Source organism: Anoplopoma fimbria, chromosome 18 (genome assembly GCF_027596085.1).
Source record: "Anoplopoma fimbria isolate UVic2021 breed Golden Eagle Sablefish chromosome 18, Afim_UVic_2022, whole genome shotgun sequence".
NCBI lineage: Eukaryota > Metazoa > Chordata > Actinopteri > Perciformes > Anoplopomatidae > Anoplopoma > Anoplopoma fimbria.
The window spans coordinates 21,036,257-21,062,963 of NC_072466.1; the positions used below are offsets into that span (position 1 = coordinate 21,036,257).

The 26,707-nt window shown below is 42.1% G+C and overlaps 1 protein-coding gene across 4 annotated transcripts in view; it reads right to left on the reverse strand.

Moving 5' to 3' along the window:
• Positions 1-26,707, reverse strand: part of cdc42bpab (CDC42 binding protein kinase alpha (DMPK-like) b) — an 80,836-nt gene that overhangs the window by 35,088 nt on the left and 19,041 nt on the right. For all 4 annotated transcript variants that reach the window (XM_054618999.1, XM_054619000.1, XM_054618998.1 and 1 more), the window contains exons 3-6: positions 14,761-14,852; positions 6,891-6,974; positions 4,471-4,566; positions 2,931-3,079 (exon numbers count right to left, since the gene is read on the reverse strand). In XM_054618999.1, the coding sequence (XP_054474974.1) occupies positions 2,931-3,079; positions 4,471-4,566; positions 6,891-6,974; positions 14,761-14,852 (421 nt within the window). The remainder of the gene's footprint in view (positions 1-2,930; positions 3,080-4,470; positions 4,567-6,890; positions 6,975-14,760; positions 14,853-26,707) is intronic.

Here is a 26,707-nt window from a genome sequence, read left to right on the forward strand (position 1 = left end):
AAGTCCAAACTGGCCTCACAGACAATTGTGTTTCCCAGGAGAAAAGCGGGGAAAGCATTACACGGCAGTTCTGTCACAACCTTCCCATTTATATTCCCAGCAGCAGACTGGTGCTGTGTGTTTGGTGTAACTGAAAGTGAGCCATGAATTGAGGGTGGTTGGTTTTCCCTTAATGGACATGAGAGCCTTTCAATTACGGGGTTAATGCAGTGTACTCAGAAGAAAACACACCGAACGCACACATGCACACTATCCCTGAGACAAACACACACACACACAACACACACACACGACCCGCCAATGGGACACGCCCTCCTCAGGGGACCTGCCTGGCCGTCTCCACCCATCTACAAAGCATGTGTGCAAAACTCCCACGAGTATGCGTGCAAGTGAAAAATAGAGAGCAGGGGGGAGCTGTGGGGGGTTTGTACAAGGGGGAGGGAACGGCACCACACCCCCACCCACACACCTCTCAAACCCCATCATTACTATCCCAAAACGTCCACGAGGAGAAAACGGTGTCGTCCCCTCCTCCCTGTCCCTTTTTTTTTTTCCCTTCCTTCCTTCCATCTCCGTCTCAGCCGCCAACCCCCACCCACGGCCCCCAGATAACACCATGCAATTAGTGGCTCCCTGGTCCCTTCTCATTCCCTCCCTTTCTTTACATATACACTTATATCTACATCTCTGTTTAAGTCTGTCGTGTCCCTCAGTACGTTCCTTTCCGTCAGATTTTCCCGTGGCGTATTAGACATCAGAGTGACTGCAGACACACCCAAAGCGTCTTCCCACCGAGTAGCCCCGCTTTATCATTCCCTTTCTCTGACCCTCCCTTGTTCTCTATCCATCCCTCTCATCTTTCCGTCTGTCTATCCATCCTTTCCTTTGCCCTTTGAACTAAATTGCTTTGACGAGCCCCCCCCCGGCGTATGCAGCACTGTAATTGTGTTAACATGCCGATGTGACCACTTCCTGTTTGGCAAAGCCAAACTTCCTGCTCCCAAGGGCATCCTCTGTTGGCTGAAAAAGTATTTTGCCGTCCTTGTTGCAGAGGAGAACGGCTGTGAGGTGTGAACATGCTGCTTTGAGAGTGTTTCTTACTTTCAACCCGCAATACGTGATTTTCCTCGTGCCACTAGGGGGCAGCTGAGAAAAGCTGTGAAGGGTGTGCTGAGCAAAACTCTGAGGAGTTACTTGTCTCTAAAATGAGAATAGCTGATCCACCTTAAAAGCAGGACCATCTTAAAACATTGGCCAACTCCAGGGCTAACTGGCTTCTCTTTAATCAGCTGCAGGTGGCAAGAGGCCTGCGGGAAATGTCGCAATAAATACAGAGCATCCTAGAACGCAGAGCGTCTGTATTCAGAACTGTATTGAAAATCATACCTTAGTGTTGTGATGTTAAGGATCATTGTTGATCAGTGATCCGTATGGATCCCCCTCATAGGTCAGCACGCATGTGAACCGCTGATCAATTACACAGTTTAACTATTACAGTGTGATATTCAGTAAAAAATATGCGATCAGGACGTCAGCATTCATGCTTTCTGTGTGATATATGATAATGTTACATAGTAAACAACCAATCTGTGTTTATATTGACAGAGGAGAGCTAGTAACGTTAGAAGCACCCCTAACAGCTAACAAACAAAGGTTCCGTTTATTTACATCATGAGGCGTTCAGGCTCTGCTCGGTAAAAATGAATATAGAGCAAATGTAAATTACAACATTACCATGATGTGATCAAATGTTATCTTGTAAAATGTAGTTTTGATGAGAAACTTGAATAAATCCAGTTGTTTAGAGGAGATGTTTTAACTGAAATAGGAAATAGATATTAGAAATGACACTAGCTCTAAGTCGCTTATAAAACATCATTAAACTCCTGAAGACAAAAAAATATGTAATCAAAAATACAATCTCTTTCCTAATCATTTGAATTTTGTGTTTTAATGTTTTAAACACTATAGATGACTATAACAAAGTAAAAGGAAACAATTTAGAATTTTTGATGGTTACTGACTTTAGAGCAGTTTATATAATTTTTGGGATGGTGGCAAAAAAAAAAAAAAATCTAAAGCCTTGTAGACCAGCTGCTTTGACCAAACAAAACAACCAAAACAATCTATATCTGCCAATATGAATCATGAAGCAAAAAAAAAAAACACAATCAGGGACCTTGAAAGTTATATTTGCTCCCTTTTTCATTTTTTATCCTGATCCGACCAGTGATACGATCCCAACCCTTGAGTTTTATGACCCGTTGCACCCCTACCATACTTTTACACTGTAATACCGTAAAAACTCCCAAACTTGGTTACTAGTCTTCCATTTGGATGTGTCTATTTAACTCCTAAATGCTCCAGCAGCTAGTCTCTAACTGAGTCTGTCTGCTGTTTGCAGGTAGTGCACGGCGGCTTTATGGAGCTTTTCACATTGTCTTCACATAGTCATAAGAGAGGTTTTATTATCAAAAATCTGATTATAGCCACTTGAAGTACATCCAGCTGATAATACTTTAGTAGGATTTAGAATGCAGTACTTTTACTTGTGGTGACATTTTGTATTTGTCGTTTTATTTAAGTAAATGATCTGACAGCAGTTATTTTCATCTCACACACACCCATGAACTCAAATGCTAATGTTCACACACAGGAACCCACACTAATACACTCTGTAATATACTCTACTCAGATGTATTGACTGTCTTCAGTGATGACTGAAGACAAAAATGCTCACACACACTCTCACACTGTTTTCATTCAGCTGCAGTTACTCCCACAGCTGGAAAACTGCTCACACGGCAAGAATCGTGTAAACACACTGCACCGTCCATCATCGGGGCTCTCGGTCTGTTCCTCTCCAGTGAAATAATAATAATAATAATAATAATAATTATCCAGACACACACATTCTGCCTGCTGCTCACCTGTGGACGTAGTGTAGCTGGTGAACGGAGTCGATGGCCAGCACCATCTCGGCCAGGTAGAACTTGGCCATCTCCTCTGGCAGCCGGTCCTCAAACTTACTGAGCAGAGTCAGCAGATCTCCACCAACATAGTAGTCCATGACCAGATACTGGAGAGACAAGAGACAGACGGAGAGAGTGAGAATGAGACATAAATGTCTCGGGTTTGGAGATAATAAACTCTACTACGGCAAAGTTTGGTAGAAGAAGAGTAGAAGAAGAAAAGGTTCTGTATCGGCAAAAAGACAAGTCGCCATGGTCATCTTACCATCTACGAGAGACATTTGTCTCAATAGGAGAAGTTTTAATAGGTCTTTCATGTTTCATGTTGTCCAGAGACAAAGACAAGCACCCATATACTATGGGAATGTCCAAGAAGACGCTGACTGCAGAAACAGCTGATCAGTCATGTGAAACATTTGCTTAGTCAGAATTTATTCGGCAAAGGCATTTCCTTATCCCATTTAGCACATGGACTCAAACGCATAAAAAAAACCTTAAGCAAGCGTATTAACTTTGTTTCCCAATTGAGGAAGTTTTATAAAATGTTGCCCTTTCCATAGAGCTTTTCTAATGCAATACTTCAAAATGTGCATTAAAGATATATGAATGGAAACACGGCTAATGAGACATTAAGAGAAATTAACCCAAGTGGATAGTGGAATGACACAAACAGAAAAGATCAGTATAGTGTGAAATAGTGATATGATTCAGAAAACAACATAAGATCAATCTACATCCTTCCTCACTCTCTTTTTTTCCTCACAGTATCATTACTGTGGAGAGGCTGTGAGGCTGCCAGCGCCTAAACGGTTCTTAACTTTTGAGGGTTTCGCTATAAATAGAGGGATGGACGGGCAGTGGTGTATATTTTTAAAGCCTTTGGGGAGAGTCCAGGGTGAAGCATTTGTTGTGAGATTGTGGGAATTGGAATGACAAGCAGTCCTGGCATTTGAACTCGGGGTCACACACAGAGAGAGAGGACAGACTGTCAGGTTAGAGAGTCAACGACTGCCTCCAGCAGCCAATGAGAGTCAGGCGGAGCTTTGCCTGCAACCAGTCAGCGAGCTCCAGAGTCATTCTTTTGGTCTTTTATGTAAATGTTCTTTTGGACGTGTTCGCTTCTGTTGCCCAATCTCCTGCAGTCCTATTCTACGTGTTGTGCTCTGTGGTGAGAAGTGAATGTGCTGGTCAGCGTCTGGCAGCTCCCCAGCCATCATGAAGAGGTGGTGCTGTTCTCTACAAATCAAGTGGCAGGTGGAGCTACTCGGTAGAAGACTGTGGTTGTAGCTTTGGAAAGTACCAAAGTTTGAATGTGCTGTAACATATGAAGTGTGGCGGGGTTGATCGTCAGATAAGTAAAAGGTTAAAAGTTCACAGAGAAAGGTTAAAAACCTGGCAGAGGGATTTCTGGAAATACACTTATGATGGTGAAAACAACTCCCCGCTTATGAGGTCACACACACATTCAGAGAGGAGAAGAAAGAGAAAGCTGTGTTACCAGATTATTGTCGTCCTGGAAGGCGTAGTGCAGGGTGGTGATCCACTGGCAGTCCCCGTTTACCAACACGTCCCGCTCCTCCCGGAAACACGCAGTCTAAAGAAAGAGGCAGCGAACATGTTACACCTAAGATTTAAAAGTCACACGTTCTGACAGCGACCGGGGAGAACTTTCAGCTTTATATGTTGGAATGTTCCGAGCATGCGTGCAAGTTATCCATATTAATAACTATGAGGTGCTAACGCTAGTTAATGATGAGCTAATGTACTCTGCTAATTTTAGCTCCACAGGTTTTTACGTAGAAAGGTTAAGTTTTAGAAACGTACATCTCCTTCCAACCTCTCCAGGTAAGCATCACTATTACACAACATGTAACCATGTCCAGCCCCAAATCCACTAAACCAGCCTGAAAATCTGAAACGTTGCAGGAGAGTCAATGGAGCAGAGATAGTTGTCTGACACTGGCCAATGCTACACTAGGATTAGTCAGTCTGTGCAGTTTGAAGGGCGGGACTTAGTGAAGCATCAACAGAGAAGGAGTCAGTTTCTGGGCTCAAGGATACTTCAGCATTAGGATGCTAATATTTTAGCTTGCTGCTGTCTGGCGGTGCATTAACATTCATTAGGTTGTCTAGGTGTGTGCAGCTTTCTGCATTAAACTGAGTTCAGACATTAAACAGAAACCCCTTTAATTGAATGGAACCTGATTAACACAGCTAGATTATTGCAGGAGAAACCAGATTTCTTGGTCATCTATAAGTATAACCTTTATTAGATTCCAAAAGGGTTTTAACAAACGCGCATCTGTATAGTACAGACCTGTATCAGTAGCACGGTGAGGAAAAGGAATGATCATTATTTGTAGCAGTGGATCCAAAATAACAACTCTAAATCAGACGAAATAAAGTTGAAACTAATATAAATGTAAATAAGATCATTTCCACAGCTGAACAATAGGAGTTTTGGTAAAAGTAACACACCCTGACCTCACTGTTCTGTCAGTCCAAATGCTCTGACCATATAACTCCTCCGGCTACAATGTCTTACATAACTCATGCCTTGGTTCGAAAACACAGCACAAGATAGAGAAGAAACCTGGTTACTGATCAGCTTCATAAACAAAGACTTTATATAAACCAGCAGAGGTGTGGACTCTGATGACTTTAGACCAGCCTTGAAAAGACTTTCTCCACTTGCACTTTAACATCAATGACTCCTGAGTTCACATGGCCTTTTGACTTGAAAGAACTTGATACCTTCCTCAAAGCTCAAAGATGAAAATTGATGTTACCATGGATCAATTCATTTCAAGAATCAACTAACGTTAAGGTTATTAACTCCCAGCAGGTCGACACTTAATTCCCCAGATCCACTTTGTTGCCATCAATCCTACAGCATCCAATCAAGTTGCAGGAGAAAACCATGTAGAACCAATGTTACTGAGGACCATTTTAAAAAAAATAATGATACCAAAGATGATCTGATCAGGTTGTTAAGAAGAAAAAAAAAAAAACATTTGGCCGTATGCCAAATGGGCTGGCCAAAGATTACAGGTGGTAATTCAAATGGCATTTACATTTGATGAAAAGTGCTTTTTGACCTGTTTAGTAGTTTTACTAAAAGTTCAGGACTTGGGACTTGAGTGCAAAGACTTGTGACTTACTTGTGAAATAATGCCTTGGTGCAACATAACCAGGTTGTTATATTTCATGTTGTTTTCTGATTACCTGCCTTAAAAGCAAGGATTCAGTAACTAGGTGTCTTGTGTGCATGTAAGGGTCCTGCAGATATGAGTTTCTAAGTATTCACTACACCGACTTGGTAGACATATGTATGCCTCTGTGATTTAGTGCACTCCTCCCTTTACTGTGAACATATTGTTGTGTAAATGGATCACTATTGTAATAGAAATCAACACCACATCCAAATATGATCCCCGAGTCTTGCACTGGGAAGGAAAGAATGTGAATGTCTGTATTTAAAAATACTTGTACGGTGCTTTGATGTTCTGATAATTACATGCTTAGCATGCACTGTCTACAGTGTATCTGTTGCTCGACATTGTTTCCCATGTCCAGGCGTTTGCGCACACACCCACACACACATAGCAGGGACCAGTTTTGGCCTGTGACGTTTGAGGCATGAAGATTGAACGACCCAGGGGAGCAACAGGAATGTCAGACTGTCAGGAAGAGGTCGATGAGAAAAACATGCATCGGCAGCTCGTGCAGAAACATGTTCTGCAAGCAATTAGCAATGAAGGCCTGACTTGAGTGTGGATAGTTGATCATAAATCGCCGTCATCAATTTCTTTGCACGTTTCCCCTCAAACGCAGCTGCAATGGCCCCGTATCCAAAAACCAGCTCTGAGGCCGGTGCACTCTAGCCAAACCCTTTAAACACCTGTGGGTGACGCTCACCTCAGCTCGCTTCAGCATCTCCCACTTGTTGAGGATCTTCATGGCGAACACCTTGTCTGTGTTTCTCACTTTTACGACTGCAACCTGCAAAGAGGAAAGAAGAGTTTGCGTGTTAATGAGACCTTTTAGTCGTTTGTGTGACAGCAGAGTCAGACAAAGAATGTGACCAACAGGAAGAAATAGCAGACTGGTTCAATATCTCAGAGATGACACGTAGGATGTGCACCATGGTATTTCACATGTGATCCATTTCCATAGCTTCACAACAACAAAATACAGTTTACAATTAATACAAAATCCCTTAAGCCTTCATGAGTAATAAAGGTGATTACTTAACCTAAAAAGATAATGCAGATTACAATTTAGCTCTAATTTTACTTCTATGAAAAAGCCATATGACAGTAAAGGAACTAAAGATCATCTCAGCACAACATCCTGGTGGCCTGATGAAGTTGAAAATTAAGAGAAAAAGAAGAGACGATTGGAAGTAGACAGGAGGAGGAGAAAGGGGGAAATGAGGTGGGAGGAAGGAGAAGCTGAGGGGAAGGACAGAATGGAGACAAGAAGGATGGGAAAGGCCTGGACAGGAAGTGACCACGGGTACTTAAGTCCTGAACCTAAGGGCCAACAGATGCGCTCCACCTGGATCCACATCCACACTTTTGACAGACACACAGCTGGACACTTAAATGTGATTCATGCTTCCTGCTAGCAAAGTCTGCATTATGAGGGGAAAAAACTAGAGCGCTGCTCTAATCACTGTATGCAATGATTTGTTAATGAGGACAAATCAATAGTGAATGGAAGGAAGTCAATGCATCGGTATTACATCCATATCATGACATGAGACTACATATCGTCTTGGAGGGGACATCCCTTCCAAATTCTAAGACGATTAGTCAACTTGTTTTGGTCTTAGTCTACAACCATTACTTATCTACATTAGTCTTTCTTTATGCTTTTTTCGTGCTGAAGGACTTATATAAATGGACATCTCTGGTAAACACAAGATAAAGTGGTGCTTTTTTTATTCTTTGTGGAGAAACTTTTTTTTTTTTTTTACAGAACATTTGATTAAATCAACTAATCCAATAGTAAACAAAATTGTAGGATTGTTCTTGCACCAATAACTTCTTTGGTTGAGGGTAGTCCTAAATTTGGTATTTTTTAACATGGTATGATGTCATTATCACTCACCAGACTGTTCTAGCTGTTCTATTATAAACCTTTACCCACTAAGGCCCTGATCACAACAAGACGCGGCTCTAGAAACACGTCGACTGGAAAACAGTTGCATTTTTCTAGGCACGCATAAAAAGTCCAAATATTTGCAACTTTTCAGTGGCCGGCCCAGAGTAGCACCATTAGTCAAGTTCACACTTGGCAGCCAATCGAATTTGGGAAGGAGGCGGGCCTTTCTGTTTCGATGCTGGTTGATGTGGTAGAAAACGGACAACGGCACTATATCATTATTTCCCTCTGCAACAGCAGAGCTGGACGTCTGCTTAAATCAACTCATCACCACCATGATTATTTTTACTGGTCAACCTGCTTTTGAAGCGGCCCCGCCTGTTGTGGCGTGTCACTGTGTGATCGGGGGCCTTTGTCATTATATCCACATTGAATGAAGAATGGAGTTTTTCTAGTCTTCTGACCACACAAAGCGCTTTAACGCACCATGTCATCACTCAGCCATTAACATCTATTCATACACTGATTGCAGGGACATGCCCATCTAACTAATCATACACATTAATACACCAATTAAGATTTAGTGTCGACGGGGATCAAACAGCCGGCCCTCTGATTGAAGGACGACCCTGCTCTACCACTGAGCCATAGTCGGCCCTTTTCTTATCACTTGTACTTATTACTGATGACTATTTATCAAAAGTGTCTTTATGTAAATATTTTGTAATAGCACATAGTCAACCCTAAAATATCGAGGTATTTGATCAAAAACATTGGGGTTTTTGGATTTTCTCCATGTTGCCCAGCCATATGTGGTCTGAACTATTAAAATCACAAACAGAACATTAAAAGTTTTTATGACAACTATCAAAACAACTATCTCACAACCTTTCAATCATCACACACCACACATACATCCTATGTATTTAGTGTACGTCCACAAACATGTAAGTGTTTGGGTCAATAATATGACGTCCATATTTCTGTGTCCGAGCCCATTATTTCCTTTTAGAATAATATTATTAATTCATGACATATATCATTTCATTCGATAACAGCTATTGAGTTTAAACACATCTTCAGTACATTCAAATAATATATATTCTTTTATGTTTTTGCACCTCAAACCCTGAAAATGGAAGGCGGCGCCACCTTCCGAGCTAATGAACAGACTAAAGAAACTTAAAAAATATATTTTAATGGTTATAAATTCAAAATGAATACAATGGCATGATTTTACTGTTGAATTCTTTCAAATGAACCACATTTTACAAACACCTATAGTTCAAAGCAATTTAGACAATTTGAAATCTTTTGTCCAACAATTTGCATGCTTCAAATGTCAGGGTGGCACAGCTGTTAATATGTGACTTTTATTTGAATATTAAAGTACACAACAGTTACCAGGATGTAGCATCATCAAGAGGACCCCAACTGACCTTTATGGCTGAGTGACAATGTTTTAAGATCCCTCTCAATTCTTGATTAAAAACTGCTACTTTCAACATATAGGTTGGCTGGTACACTTTCCATGTCAGGTGGTACAACCAATCTAAAACTAGAAAAATGTTATATTATCATTAAACTCTTTATTGTATTTCATATATGGTTTGTTAACAAGAACAAAAACTAATACAGGAGTCCAAATAGATGCAACAAACATGGCTGTCAGTTCTTACTTTTATACAGTAGTCAGACCTTTCAGGTTTTTAAATAATAACTTTCTTAAAACACCGGGAGGAGTTCCATGTGATCTCAGAGCCTCTTAATACTCTGTTATACACACGGCTCACTCTTGACAGCTTTAGTACACACACCTGAAAAAGGCTGTATACCAAAATATTTCAAAACATTTTGAACCATGTAAGGTCAGCATACCTTTAAAGTTCAAAATGATTTGAAAGTTCCAAAGTCTGTTTTTTAAAATCAGTTTCGAGTTAGTTTGTACTTGTTGCATTCCAGTTGCTATGCATTTAATATAATGGTATGAAACGTAATGTTAAAACATTTGATTTTATGCATTTAAACATTTTTATGAGTTGTTTTAAATTGTCTTGAGTTGGTGTTTCTTAATAAATATATCAAAATAAGACTTAATTGTTGCTCAATCACAATCCATTAAAGTCTGTCTATCTAATCAATCAATTGCACTGTAGCATATTCTAGTTATTAAGTACTGATCATGATTACTATGATACTATGAAATATATTTACTACTTTAACTTCAATAGTTATTATTAATGTCATTATTCATGTTGTCAGGTGGCACAACTGGTAAACGTCAGGTGGTGCAACCAGATAAAACATGAATTTAGATCAATAGATAATAGGTTTAAGTGACCAAATAGTTGATAACTAAAATGTTAATAGCTATTTTATTGCATGTATTCATTTGTATATTTGTATCAACATTTTTCACATTTTAAATGTAAAATCGGATGATTAAGATACTAAAAACCTGGCCAATAGAATGCAATGATCTTAAATTGTTAAAAAATACAAAACACATCCACAAAATAAATATGTGTTAGGCACTGTAGACACTCTAAGGGAAAGTTGCAAAAGATTTCAGTTCAAATGAATGGTAGGAAATTATATTTATTTTAACAAATATTCGGTTGCGCCACAGTGAAGTAAAAAAAATACCGTTTAAATGAATTTAACCACTTTGAAAAGTAGTTTCACAAATGAAACTTGTTCAACAACTATGTTCCACACACAAAAATATGCACTACATCCAATTTGAAAATACTTTTTAAAATGATCTTTTTAGCAGCCTTATTCGTCATTGACCCGTTTACATTCAATATGGGCCACCATTCTGACCCGCTCTGACTAAAGTGTGGTGTTCACACTCTCCCCTTGTGTTCCTCATCCCCTTCTTGTTCCATCTTAACAACATAACAACTGCCAGCTCTCCCTCCACTGATAACTGCCATGACAAACTTCCCCCCCACTCTGGCTTTCACGTTTGGCCAAAAAAGGAGCTGCACAAGCTGCTGTGACAAACCCCTGCAAGCCCATAGTAAAAGCACACCAAACTCACATCCTGGCTGATTTCTTTGAGCCTCGTTCATATTCTTGTAGGATTCTAATAATTCTCAGAGCAGATATCCAGTTTTTAAATTTGGCCTATTTGATGGTTATTTGCGTACAAAAATATGCATAAATTGTAAAGGGAAAAGAGCAACAAAACAGGAAAGTAAACAGACGGACAGGAATTTGTAATAGCACTGCACGCACACACAAGAGAAGTGAAACAAGCACAGGCGTCCTGTGCAACAGAGGGGTCTGTAGTCTATTAAATGAGCTGTGGAATGCTGCTAATGCAATACAATGATAACATTCCTGCAGTGTTTGGATTTCCCCTAGTGATCCCTCACCAGAGGAGAGGAGGGATGGAGAAGGAAGAGAGGAGGACAGGGGGAGGTGGGGGGGGGGGGTTGTTTTTGTCCTTTTCTCCATCTCTCCTTTCCTCTCTCTCCACTGTTCCTTCCTTCATCGTGTCCTTCCTGTCTGGCCTGGTGTCTGCTGCAGGGCCCAGGAAAAAGACTAAGTGAGAGTATACTTCACTATTCCTGGAGAAAAATATTGTAGGGGTTTACTTTGTGTTGCTGTTCCTTTCTTTCTTTCTTTCGTTAGCAGATAGGGTCAACTGAGTCTCCAAATTTGGTTTTATCAGTTAGGAAACAAACCACATAAGCTAATTATTCCACAGGCCAAGTACTTTAAGAGTCGAAACACACCAGCTATCTGCTAAAAATTGCTACAGAACTAAGAGACTTACAGCAGTTCACATGGTATAATACATGTCAAGCAAGGCTAGTCTTAGGGAGCAGAACCACTAAAGGCCGGTTTAAACTCCTGTGGTAAATCAGCCTAGATGCATACCGACGTGCACCTCTCCGAAATGTAACTACACGTCGCAGTGACCACAACAACTGTGATTAGCCCTCATTGGGATGACATCACCTCTCCTGCTGCTCCTGTACGCTGACTTCCCTCCTGCAGTTATTTCAGCTAAAGCACCCACTAGGCTGAGCACCACTAGGCCCTTTTGTGTTGGCGAGGAGGCGACCTGGTCCTATTGGAGGTGTTTTATAGAGGCAGGAGGGCGGTACATGCTGGTCCATTCATCGGACGTCACATGCCCGTTTCTCTGCCTGCTGCTGACAATGGGAGGATGAAATCAAAACATCCTGCACTCAAGATCTGTTGCGTCCCGTTCCGACTCTCACGTATTCTTCTTTTTCTTTCCTGTGTCTGGCCATCTGGGTCTGTCTGTATCTCCGTCTGTCTCTCTTCAGCTCTGTGTCTCTCTGTTCCCATGTGTTAGTCTCAGGTCTGTGCTCAGTTTTCTTCAAAATCTCAAAAGCTGACGTCAAAAGGAAATCTTACAAACGTCCACGAGGCCTTCCCTAAAACACACATTTTCCATGTTTGTTTGATCTGTCCTTAGGCCAGATTTAGAAGTGGACGTGAATGAATCCGCCGGAATAAGTGACGGAACATTTTGGTTTCATTTCAGCTCAGTCTTTCTTTACTGTGTTTTGCTGTCATTTATTGTCTGTTGCTCCTCTCCTCCCCTCTGATCTCTGTGTTTCACCGAGGGCGGAGCTTACGCATCCACCGTTGTGTACACCCAGCGGACAGTCCGCAAACTTGTTGCTCTGGCTATCAATAATAGCTTCTCTGTTTCAACAATGTCTGCTAGCTAGGCTATTGCATGCGGTGTGAAAATACCATAGACATTCAGGTAGTGCTCTGTCTTAGAGCTGCTATGTGAAAACTTAATTTTTATAGATTACAGCACACTTGTAATGCACAAAAGGATCTATGTTTTGTGTTTGTAAGGTTTATGTACTCATTGTGGCTCGAAACAGATACTGGCATTAAATAGATGCAGCTTTTATATGATTGAATGTTGTAGTCTGCTTTTGATGAAGCACTTTCTGAATAAAAAGGCAGTCCAGGTGAATCTGACTGCTTGTAATAATTCCATAAAAAATAGCCAAGTGCAGTAATAAAGAAAATTGAGGATCAGATGCATCGAGAATCTGTGAATCCTCAGGCCGGTGAAGATTCACATCTATATTCAGATGGCTGTTATAGCTTTGAACTAGAATATAGTAAACTTTACTGACTTTGTGACCCCAACATCCATGAAGAAAAACTTTCTAAATAACATTGGTGGTTTTTAATGACTCTCTGGAGCTTTAAGGTAGCAGCTCTTACAAACTTGTTTTGTCAGGCCACTGCTAAGAACAATTTAAGCAAGCCTTGCCTTAACCTGATATACATCTATGATTAGCAAAGGAAAGAGACAATATTATCAACCAATAAGAGAAAAGAACAGAACCAGTCTTCTGCCAGTGGTGGCCAGATTTTCAACTACTACATCTAGCTTTGGGCACAAGCTCCTCGTTCTCTTTCATTCTGCTATATTTCTGTTTAATATACCACCACAGTAACATCCACATTACAACACGCTGTGACAGTGTTCTAAACTCAGAGCCATGGGCTGATCATGTCTCTAGAGCCCGTACTAAAGTCGCTCCAGCACAGCTGACTTGGTGAGAAGGCACTGGAATGTTACCACAAGGCAGCACAGTTCATGGATATCACACACATACATACACACACACAGACACACACACACACACACACACACACACACACACACACACACACACACACACACACACACACACACACACACACACACACATACATACACACACACAGACACACACACACACAGACAGACACATGACTCACACATGCACATACCAGCACTCCCTGCAGTGAGCACATTAGTGTTTTGTTTAGGTACTGCAGCTTCATGCTGGCAGGGCAGGTGTGCCCAAATCTACCTGCATCCTCCTCCGTGTCTCTCTCCACCTGCAAGTGATTCATAATGAACTCAGGTATTCGCTAACCTGTTTGTACAGATGAGGAATAACACTCTCACAGATTGAGTGTTTGGTAGAATGTTGCACAGGGTGACCAATTCAGTGCTGAAACCAAACTAATTGTCAAGTGGATTCTGCCCAACGGTGAAAAAACTAGGCGGTGTGAAGACCCAAGGCCTTGGGAGGATACCGCCGTTATGTAAGAGCCTTGGCTGCAGGACTGCAATACCTGTCCCTCCAACATTCCCCAGCTTTGACATCATTACCTGAAACCCAGTGACATAAGCATGCAAACCTCCCTATGAGCATTGGAGCAAAAAGGAAATAGAGCAAACTGGATGGTTTCACTGGCACTCTGGTTCTTTTACTGTTCCTGGGGTTAAATGCAAAAGAAGAACCACTTTGGTGTCTTTTTCAAGGTGCAAGTAGAGTCATGCTCATGCAGCAGACCAATAGGACGCACTGCTGCTGGAATGCAGCAGAAAGTGATCCACCATCCAAAACAACAACACTCGCTTTTATAAGTCAGGTATTAAGGTCTAAAGTGCAGGACAATATAGCCTGTTATTACCAGCTATTGTTATAAAGATGTCACCTGTCAAAACAGACAAGTAGACAAAAGAAAAACACGGCATGTGCTCCAAACTCTTAACCTGCTTCTTGTACTAAAGAGAACAAGAGGAGAAACCAGGTTGCAGATTCTCACCTTGTTTGGTAATGGATTGGTGTTTGGTTAAGTAGAGTGTAAAAACCAGAAGGTACATTACCTCGCCGAACGCTCCTCGTCCAATCACCTTCAGGATCTCAAAGTCTTCCTTGTGCAGGCGCATCTGCTTTACTTTGGAAGTGAAGGGTTTGGCTGTAAAGAGAAGGGAGACAGACTTTAGGCAAAGTGACAAATGGGAAGTCAGAACACAGCAGGGCAATGTCTCCTATTTACATTAATGGCGAGATGCCAGGGGGCGATCGGTGGATCGCATCGTACGTTGGACCGACTGAGCAGCAGGTCATGTCAGGAAAAAGAAAACCGTGAAAAAAAAAATCAATGTCCGAATCAAGTGTCAATCAAGAAAAAAGCATACAGCTGCACTGCGGATCAGACACCAGACTGAAGTGACTTTGATAGTCACCATTGAATCAGAGTTCATTTAAAAGGTCATATTGACCAGCTGGAATTGTTTCATCAATAGCTGTGATCAGACAGGAGATGGAAGTCAGTCCTGCTATCCAATTATGTGTGTGTGTGTGTGTGTGTGTGTGTGTGTGTGTGTGTGTGTGTGTGTGTGTGTGTGTGTGTGTGTGTGTGTGTGTGTGTGTGTGTGTGTGTGTGTGTGTGTGTGTGTGTGTGTGTGTGTGTGTGTGTGTGTGTGTGTGTGTGTGTGAGCTGACCACCAGTCATGCCTGTCCACGCTCCCTAACAGGCCAAACATCATGCTAAACTCATCTGGTCGCCACGACTTTACAGAACCTTTAGTGTTGAGGGAAAGGGCATTCTCCCGCTGTGACACATGCAGAGAAATGGCTGCAGAAATAAAACAAACAGGTCACTCGTAGCTCAACAACCTGCCGCTCTCACACTCCCCTTCCCTGACTCCACAGACAGCTGGCCCAGGCCTGCTATGACCACAGGGACGGGGACGGGGGCACAGTGTAGTGTGCCATCAGGTAAACACATTAATAGACAGTAGTGTACGGAGAAGGCTGGGAACACCTGACTGGAGAAAAAATGCTGAGTCATTTTTATTCATTCTCAGTTACAGAGCAGGGTAGACCAGAAACAACAAAACTATGTCTACCCTGTGTTGTTTGGGTGTGTGATCCAGCCTCAGACATTGCCATAAAACTGTATAAATGATGACGAACCAGGCTGTGACAAACAACTGAACCGGTCTCTCTCATAAAGTGTACATGTGTTTACTTCCTTCCTGCTTTTTATTTAAGGGCCGAAGTATTTTTCCAGTTGCTGTGCGAGTAACATCAAAAACAGACAGTGAAAATGATCTTTTACAGTATATCGACATCACACCAGCACTCAACACTTCCCGTTTCAAAATAAAAGCCTTGTAGTTTCTTTTTAGGGACAGAATCCCTTAATTTGTTAGCACAAGGCTTTTATTCTAAATATTTGCAGGACAGTGTTGTGGGAAATGTGGTGACTTGCACGGTTCCATAAATAAATATAGTTCTGGCTATTAATTGTGAATGAGCACAGACATTGTTCTGTCTAAAATAATTATAAGTGATATTTATAATGAAATTAAATTATTGATTACCATTATGAAAGACAAACTATGTAGAAAGTAAGGCTGGTTATATATGCGCGCACCTCACGCATGCGAGCTGCAGCTGCTCAGCGAGGTAGCCGTCAAGCAGACAGTGTGGCACGTACATTCTCCAACAAAAATACAAAGTCTAGGACAGAGGATGATACACGGCGTGCTGACCTGGAAAGACCCAAGATGCTAGAAACAATGTATCACATCCAACACCAGATGGCTGGCTGGCAAAATACATTGTCTAAATTGAATTTACTGCACATTGCCAACCACATAAACCGATCCCAAGCTATAAAGATGTAATCTCTGTGCATGTGATATTAAAAAGATGGTCCTCCACGAGGACATGTATCAACTTGGCATTGTTAGATTTCACGATAGCATGGTGTCTTTTATTCAGGACAGGTGGATCACACACACAACTGCCAACGTGTCTGGCAGACAAACTCATAAGAAAGTAGTAAGATTTACAACCATTGGCTCGGTGCTGCCGGTATTTTCCACCGAACGTCCAATCCTTCTCATCTGAATCTCTGCTAGAGCTCGCTATTTTAGCCAAACCTGACATGGCATGTTTGGCAAGGGTAAAGATAATGTCAACAACTCAATCCCTGTGGATTCATATTAACTCAATTAATATTAACCAATTAGCGAGAGATTAAATCTCTTTCATACGTCTGTTTTTCACTGTTAAAGCACAGACGTTAGGATTTTCCTCAGATTAGCTTCGGAAGGGAGGGCAAATATATAACAAACAAAAGAAATATTAAGACTTTCACATAATTTATGATGGTTGTCCATCACGAGTTGCAAAGGAGAATATGTGTGTAATAATAATCCTCAGTGTCACATGCTTGAGTTATAAGTAAAAGCATGAGAGGATCAAATTCCATCAGTCTGTTTAATATTTGTATTTTATACAAGTACCTCAAGGGTTGAACTGAATTATTATCCCTTTTTATTTATATTTTAAAGGGACAGTTCACCCCAACATCAAAAACACATGTTTTCTTACCAGTTGTGCTGTTTATCTTTTTAGATTGCTTTGGTGTAAGATCCCTAGTGTTGGATATATCAGCTGTAGAGAATATATGATTTAAAGGGAGTATATGACCACAATGTCCCTTCTTGACCACTATTTTCTTTTCAACCATAGTTGAAGAGGTTTAATAGGTACTTTTGATTTTGGGGTGAACCGTCCCTTTAAATATGATGACAAAGCCTTGGTACGCTAACAGCGCTACAAGATCGATACCCTTTCAGGAAGCCTATATTGACATCTTTGATTGAGGACAGCCACATCAATAGAGGCCATTATCTCAAGAGGGGGGCTCCATTAATTCAGCACAAACTCTACAGTGTTATTCGGCCCATCCCTATCATCACAAAGGGCAGTGTCTGTCCTAAAGCGATCAAGTAATTCAAGGGGACTGATGTACATTTTAGAGAAACATCTTTGGTCACATTCAGCCGTCATCCCGATTGAAAAGTGTTTGTACTCAGTAACAAAAGAGCAGTTCTGTTTGGGACGCCAACTAGCCTCTCAGTGATTTTCGATGTGACAAGGCAGGATGTAGGATTGTTCACTGCTGGTTTTTGAGCTTTATGACTAGAGGTTCCATGTACCCTTCTCACTTCTGGTTTAACTGTTGCTTGTAGCGAGTCGGAGCTGACAGGGTGGCAGGCCGAAGAGTAGGGGGAGCGGAGTCGGGCTAGCTGAGAGGGAGAACACACTGATTAGTAGCTGCATGCTGACTCAGGAGCTCCACTAAACCAGCCACATGAGAAATGTCTTTCATCTCAGAGCCAGGAGCCCACAGGCCCTGTCCACAACAAAGAGCACACACACACACACACACACACACAGCAAGATCTAGTTCCCTACATCTACATCTGACAAATAATTGGTGACTATGTTCTGCTCTGGCTTTAGTAGAAACACCACAGCCAAACAGATTAGATATGAATTGCTTTTCTAGAGAGAAAAAAAATGAAGTCATCGTCCATCACTCCAACGGCAGGTGGTTTGACTGAAGAACACAGCTGTTATTAACCTGTTAATGCTGCCTGTAATTTGTAAATGCAATTGAATTGAGTGTTTTGTAAATACCGGGCCCATATGTCAGCGTTCAGAGTCAACATACAGTATGAAACACAAACTCAAACAAGAACGGCCTGTCCTCGCCGAGCTCGCCCAACGTTTACCCAGGGATCAATGTGTCCGTACTTTTCCTACTGCAGAGATGGATTCACAGCGACACGCTGCATCCCTTTCTTACAGCAGAGTGGAATAACTAAAATACCATACAGTGCGGTCATACATCTTAACTCACTGGCAAAATACACAGGTAGGCCTAAACATAGCTACCGTTGCTATGACAAGGTGTGGTAGGAATCCCCGTGGCAAAGCTTGGGAGAGTGACTATCCAAGCTTAAGCATGACTGGAGCTCTTTGTCTTCAGAAGATTTTGCAATGTAAAAGGGCAAGTGAGCCAAGATTGGGGGGGGAAAGACGACAGTTACATTAATGTACAGCACGCTTTGTGGGGGGGGCGTCCATCCGCAGACACTGTATGAGCTCACAGACACGCAAACACTCTAAAGACACATACACGAGCAGCAGCATGTACACTGCATGACGCACACATGTTCGGGGGTATAGGCCTTAGGATGCAGCGAAACTGGAAAAACACGAGTGACGCCAGCTAATCCACATAGCCAGACCGGTTTAGCCCCAAAAACGCATAGTTCCTATCGGGCCCATCTTGCTCCGTTCGGTCTGAGCCAATCTTGTGTGAAACTCTGTAACTGCAGGCGAGTGTGTTCACTTAGCAGCCGGCCCACAAAAGACATGCTCGGTGCTTGCAGCGGGCCTCAGAGCTGGGTCTCTTCCATGCCTGAGTCTCCGGGGTGTGTTAGTGGGAAGTTTGTCCGTGTGTCATGAGTGCACCAAGTATTACAATGTCTGTTACATACCCGTGTGTGTGATTCAGCGCTGGGCGGAGCTACATTGTTTATTTGGAATAGTCGAAAAATGATGTTTTGTTTCCCCTGCTGTTCCATATCATTTTCAGAACAGTGAAAATGAAAAAGAAACTATTTGAAGTATTGCAATACACTGTTGTGCGCGTCATGTTCTGTGTTCTTAAGTGCAAACTGGCACATGGGAAAATAACAGTCATCTGACGCATATAGTCTGTCTGATACTTTCCCAGAGTCCCAGAGTAGAGCAAGCTTCACACAATGTAGATCTAACTTCAGAATTACTCAAGCAAAAGGAACCACAGGGCATGTTCAGAGGTTCCCCACATTGCCCCTGTGTGTATGCGTGTATGCGTGTGTGTGTGTGTGTGTGTGTGTGTGTGTGTGTGTGTGTGTGTGTGTGTGTGTGTGTGTGTGTGTGTGTGTGTGTGTGTGTGTCACCCTGTGCACGTTGAAGAGGAACTGTCTGTGTGCGGCTTTGAGCACGCTACCTGGGTCATGCACTTCCAGGTACCTATATACAGGGGTATGTATTTCTTGCCTTCCCGCAGTAGTGGTGCAATATCAGTAGACATGTGAATCAGCGAGGGAAAACGAGAAGAGAAATAAATAAATAAAGAGGGGAGTCACACATGCAGGGCGTGAGAGACGGAGTGATGATCCAGGTGGACAAAAAGACAGAGACAGAGAGGCTAAAGGGCAATCCACACCCACACTGTTGTGGAATAACTTGGGGCATTTTAAATGACTGTCGCTCATCTATTATACTCAAAAAACTATTATTTTGTATTTTATTTTATTTTATGAATGTATCAATCCACACCAGTGAGAGTTTTGCACCTCTGAGAGATGCAAAACAAACAAAAAAAATACCTTTTTGTTTTTGTAGGAACTATAAGTATATTTTTGACAAATGTAATCCCCATTGTAATGTCACAAATCTCATTATACCTAGAGATGTCCCTACCCAGTTTTTTTTGGCCCAGTTCCCGAGTCCTAATGGGTATCTGCCAGTCTGAGTTGGATCCTATACTTATGCTTTCACTAAATGGAATATCAAATATGTAGGTGACACATTGAAATAACAGTGTAGCCTTCAGCCCAACATTTTTTTGCATAAGCAAATACAGAAGGTCCTGATTAAAAACTATGAAGTTGATCATCTTAAAGCAGGGGTTGTTAATCTTGAGAAACTAGCAAGAGTATGCTACATTTTCAGACTCATAAACCTAAAAACTCAGCACACTGTTGCCAACTGTTTTACAATGAAAGTAGCTAATAGGAATAACACAAAAAGTTGTTCAATCTTGCAAGAAAGTCGCCCGGTCGGTAACACTGAAAGCCTGTCCCTTTAGGCTTCTCTCAAATGATCAAAGAGAATTTAAATAACCAACATGGATATTGTTAGTGCTAACAGCTGTTAAGCTAGCAGCTTGTAGAAGACTGGCAACGTGCAATGAATGCATCGGCTTATTATAGTCCTGCGACAGCCACAGATACCAGATTTTTTTCCCCGTTTCTTTTTGTCAGAGCATTTGATTTATTGATGGTGGGATTTTATAAGAATTTCAACAAAAGTATTTTTGAAGATTGCCATCCCTACCATAACATTTTTGGTAAGACAGTTCAGATCAGACATATTGAATCCTGAAAGTGACATGATGTGATCTACTAGAGAGAAGAGCGTTAGTAAGCGGGGATGACAAAATAAAGGAATTAGTAATTACAAACACCTGAATTCTACCTAAATACAGTTCCTGTAGTCTAGTTGAAAACTATTTCAGTGGTATGATAGATGTGAGTCTGTCTGACTGATATCACTCATGGCCAGAGGCTGACTCCTCTCTTGAGAAATAGAAACTAAAAAAGAAGAAGAGTGGAAAATACAAATCAAGTCAAATTCAGCTCGTGGGAACTGGGCAGGACAAAGACAGTGAAGGCATCACATTCTTGGACCCAGCCAGCAGCTGAGCCAGTTACAGTAAGTGTCCGACCCTTACAAACCCTCAAACCCCATCCCCGATTCCAGAGCGGGACGGAGGGACATCTGGAAGCCATAACGGGGATTATTTACAACCACAGTGAGGTAACGACACAAAAATGCCGCTTGCAGGAGAGAGAAAGGGGAGACGGAGAGAGAGGGGGTTGATGGTGAGAGACAGAGGCTTTGCAGGATATGACATGAAGAGGGAGAATGGCAGGGAGAGGAAAAGACCCGGGGATGGCCTTCTCCTCCATCGGACCATGGTGGACTGCTGGAGGGGGAGAACTGCCCATCAGTTTTTCTAGACTAGAATAAGCTTTTGCTGAGGAACTGCTCCGCGTTGCAAAAAGGGAGCAAATGATAGGTCTGAATTACTTTTTTTTTTTTTAAATAACATATTTTCCATGGTTTAGTGTGACAACTACAGCTGACGGGAAACATGTGAAGTCATGATTCAAAAATATGTTTAGAAAAGTCAAAAATAGGCCATTTCCTGTGAGATCACACGTCCCAGGTTTTTCCTAAATGATGCTGAGGGCCAGGCTGTCTGTTACATTACTTTTGGATTCAAAATGGCTAAGTATGTGACATTTCAGTGCCACTGTGTCAAGCAAGTACCCCAAAGCCAGGCTGGCTCCTGACGGTATCATTTCCCTGCTACAGAAAGTTTTGCACCAGAAATCCTTATTCCTGACACAAAGTGCAACAGGTTCAGGGTTAATACGCTCCCATAATGTGCTTATTGCTTATGAGGGAAAAGTATTTATTTGCGGTGGGAAAAAATACAAAAGTGAACAAATGTTCCATCATGTCCCATTTCTTATAAACACGCAGCTTTTTGTCTCCTATAAATAACAGCTGCCTTTTTACAAAAGTACTTCCTGGTTGAAAGGCCAGATAACAACAAATAAACAGCACACCAAGATCATCAAAGGCAAAATTAAAGCTGTGTCATTCTAATAAACTAGTCCTTTAAAGGGAGGGAGACTCGGTGCCAGCAGCACTTCCAACACGCAGCCCTTTTTTTTCCTGTGTTTCACTCTCTCACATCACACATGCTGTGTGATACCCACAGGCAGTGCCAAGGGGTACTGACACACGTTTTGCCATGTAAGATGGATGTCATGTGGCAGAGAGGGTGGGGGTGCGCCATTCAATCATTGATAAGCACCGGAAATTTGCGAAGGGCAAACAGGGAATCTCTTACGTAGCACGTAAACATGCCATTAAATTGTAGGCTGCACACCAGCATCACCAGAATTCCCAACGCTGTCTGTCTGCAATAAGCCCCCCCCCCCCCACCTTGCACCCTCCGCTCAACCACATCCAACCTCAAGTTCCCTTCACTGACGTTTTCCTTTCACCGTCATCCCTACCCATCTCTCTCTCTCTCTTTCCATCCCTTCATCTCTTTTTTCCTACGTGTCCTACGCTTCCTTCTGACTTTCTCCGATTGGACAGCTTGCCTTGGCCCCTTCCCTCTCTGGGTGTTTCTTGTTCTTTCCCTCCTCTGCTTCTGGTCCTGTCGCACTAATAAGAGGGCAGGAGCGGTCAGAAGGCCTTAAACTAAACAATCTGGGCCGGGCGGCATTAAGCACACAAACAGGAAGTTCCCAAAATATTAACAAACCACAAAACACCAACAGAAGAGGAGGGAGGCGGGGCTTGACCAAACAATAGGTCAGATGCAGTGTGCGCTACAGTGCCAAGACAGCTGCAGTGAGCATACAGCCAGGCCAGCGACGTGAGAAAAAAAGAACCGCCTTGTGGGGAGGGGGGCTGGGCTGCATCACTTTGTGCTGTCTGCACAGGAAGTGTTCCCAGCACTTCAAATTATCCTCCGAGCCTGCACGCAGACCCGTTCAACCCACATGGCAAACAAGTCGATTTACACAACTTCAGCATCAACGCGGCATCCCGATAGCATCTGCAGATAAAAGAGAGAATATGAAAGGAGCCGGCCGGGCCCATGTTACCCAGCTTGGCTGGGTTTCCCTGCTGTCTGTAGGTGGCAGACACACCAGGTGCTGCATTGTTCCTCGGCTGGGTATTGATAGTAACACAAAGATGGCTGTGATAAGACAGTGGGATGGTGCCACACAATTCACATAGATAATCCTGAATATATTGCAGGACAATTTGCTGACTGAATCGTAAAAATGTTAAACTCTGGTAAATAATTGACATTTGGAGAATCTCAAGGTGTAGTGAGCTGCATCTCTTGTTTAGGGGCCTTGACAACATGCTATACTGCAAAATAACTTCCCTTTTTAATGTTTTAATTTTCCCCGCTGCGGGACTAATAAAGGATTATCTTATCTTATCTCTCTTAAGCAGTGGTAATGGTTTTTACAATAAAGAATGAATGGGTGTATATTGTAAAGGTTCACTTATTGTCAAGTCATGCTGGACGTCTTGACAAACATTTTCTGACGATTGATAATTATGAAGGTAATGCTACTGTAATGGTGCTATACGAGCACTCCCTAAAATGATATCCAACTATAAAGCAAGGAATTCTGCCTGTGTGTCCGTCGCATATTCTGAGAACAGCTCATTCGTTGTACTTCACTGGTGGCCGGTGTACTGATGGGGACCCAAGGACGTGCAGTGTCCATTACGGTACAACTTGCACAAGCATTTTCAATAATAAAAAGGTTGAACAATCAAGCGATAGCTTTTTGTTTTTATCGGAAAATACCAAGCACCGTGCGCATACCTGTGCTTAAAAAACTACTACGTTTATATTTGTCTGCCCCCCGGACTAAAACTGGAACCTGGTTCCACAGAAGAGGAGCCTGATAGCTGAAGGCTCTGGCTCCCATCCTACTTTTATATACTCTAGGAACCACAAGTAACCCTGCATTGATTGAGCGCAGCTCTCTAGTTGGGTAATATGGAACTATAAGTTCCTTAAGATAAGACGGTGCCTGGCCAGTTAGAGCTTTGTAGGTAAGTAAAATAATTTTAAATTCTATTCTTGATTTAACAGGGAGCCAGTGCAGAGAAGCTAATACTGGAGTAATATGATCTCTTTTCTTAGTTTTTGTTAGAACACGTGCTGCAGCATTCTGGATCAACTGTAAAGATCTAAGAGACCTATTAGAGCAGCCTGATAATAAGGAGTTACAGTAATCTAGTCTAGAGGTAACAAATGCATGAACTAGTTTTTCTGCATCACTTTCAGACAGGATTTGCCTGATTTTCGCTGTTACGTAAATGAAAAAAGGCTGTCCTTGAGATCTGTTTTATATAAGAGTTAAAAGACAGATCCTGATCAAAGATAACTCCGAGGTTCTTTACAGTAGTGCTGGATGCTAGAGCAATGCCATCTAGAGAAACTATATTGTTAGATAATTGATTTCAGAGGTGATCTGGGCCTAGTAGGATAACTTCTGTTTTTTCAGAGTATAACATTAAGAAGTTAGGGGTTTTTTAGGGGAGTTTTTCCTGTGCCGATGTGAGGGAAGGACAGAGGATGTCGCATGTGTACAGATTGTAAAGCCCTCTGAGGCAAATTTGTAATTTGTGATTCTGGGCTATACAAAATAAACTGAATTGAATTGAATATTTGATTTTATATCGATGGGTGTTTCCCTTCAAAAACACATTTTTACAAAATTACATTTTAACACATCATGACGCCAAATACTAATTTTACCTGACATGCATCAAATATGATTCAATGCATCCTTCGTGTGTGAGCTCCATCACTTAGCCTAGCAGGACTGTGTTGCCCACAATAATTAACAGTTTTAGCTGGCCTCAGTGCAGATGGTTAACTATACCATGAAGTGTACCAGTTCAGTGTATACATATTACTATTCAAAGTGGTACTCTTAAAACATAAGACATGGTAAACCTAGATAAATAACAAGGAGCTTTGCTAATGAAGTGTGTTGACTCATTTTAAAATGTTGTTATCCAAAAATGATCCATTTAGAAGAACTTTTGTTGTACTTTAAAAAAAAACAGCCCTGATTGTATTATCCAGTTAAGTCTATAATATGTGATGTTTGTCCTGACTCCATCTCCACTTTGGAAGAAGAAGCGGGCTCTGGAGGTGGAGAAACAGACACTGACAACTGAGTGAATCTTCTGCTTTTAATGCCAGCGGAAAACACTCGCTGCTCCATCAGAGAAACAAATGAGTTTATGGCAGCCTCCGAGTGCCTTCACAGGCCTGAGAGGAAAAACACTACAAGGCTGTTACAAGAGCCAGAGCTAGGAATACCGGGGCGTCGTGTGCTGTGGGAAATGTTCAGCAACCAGGACAATATTTTCCAATAGGGAGCGTGTTAAAAAAACCCAGAGCTGGCACAGTGCTCGAACAAGAATGTAGTTGCTCTGTGGGACCTCGTCAACATCAAGCTGCAGCTTATGAATTTAAAGATCAGTCAAATGAAAAAGTCACCAATCAAAACAAAAGTAAGACTTTACTGCCAGTGGTGTTCCAGCACCAATGTGTCACAACATCCTGACAGATATCACAGCGCAAGTTTCCTACTGCTTTTTTTGGGCTCATCCTTTCTGATTTAATTTCCACTCTGGGTGGAAAATGAGGGGGGTGGTTACTAAGCTACGGCCCTCTGTGGCTCGACTGGTACGGCCCGGCACTGACACTGCACCATGTAAGGGTTTGATTCCCATCGGGACCACCCATGCTATAAATGAATGAAAGCATCCACCAGGCATTTGTTAAGACCTTTATAACAACAGTGAAGTGGATAACAATAATAAGGAAACTTAAATGGATCTGGCATAGATTAAAGAGGGGAATGTCAAGTCTCAAGTGAAGGAGATGAGGAAAGGTAACAGGAGTAGAGAAAGGGGAGAACAAAAGGGAAAGGAGGAAAACGGTAGAGGAGAGGTCGGAGTACAAAAAGACGACAGAGAAGGAGGGAAGAGGAGGATGGGAAGAGAAAAAGGAAAAGGGGAGGAGTAAGGAGAGGAAAGAAAAAGATCATGGAGGAGTGGAAGGAGGGATATTTCAGAAAAGTCCGTGAGAGTAAAACTACACCATCTACTTATACGCATGCAAAGGTACTCATGGGCTCACATGCTTATACAGCCCCACCCACCCACACACACACACACACCCACCCACCCACACACACACACTGCTGTCACCGTAGAAAACAAGCAGAGTACTTCGCAGATGACCCGGGTCTTTTCTAGTCGACAGTGAGATGTGCTCGGCTGCAGGCTCCCTGTAGCCATATGTGTCATGGTGGAGGTAATCCAAGATCCCTTTCATTCTCTGGAAACCTGCCTAACGAGGTGTGCTCACCAAGGGGGCGGACAGGAAGGACCTGAAGCTATTGCTATAACATGGAGGAATACAATGAAAACCGGGCTACGCTTTTCCCAAAGGTGAATACTTCAACGGCTGCTGAGTTGTTAAAAAAAACATTAATCCTAAATGTGATAATGCAGTTGAAAATTGTTTTTGAAATTAAATTTGCCGAGAAG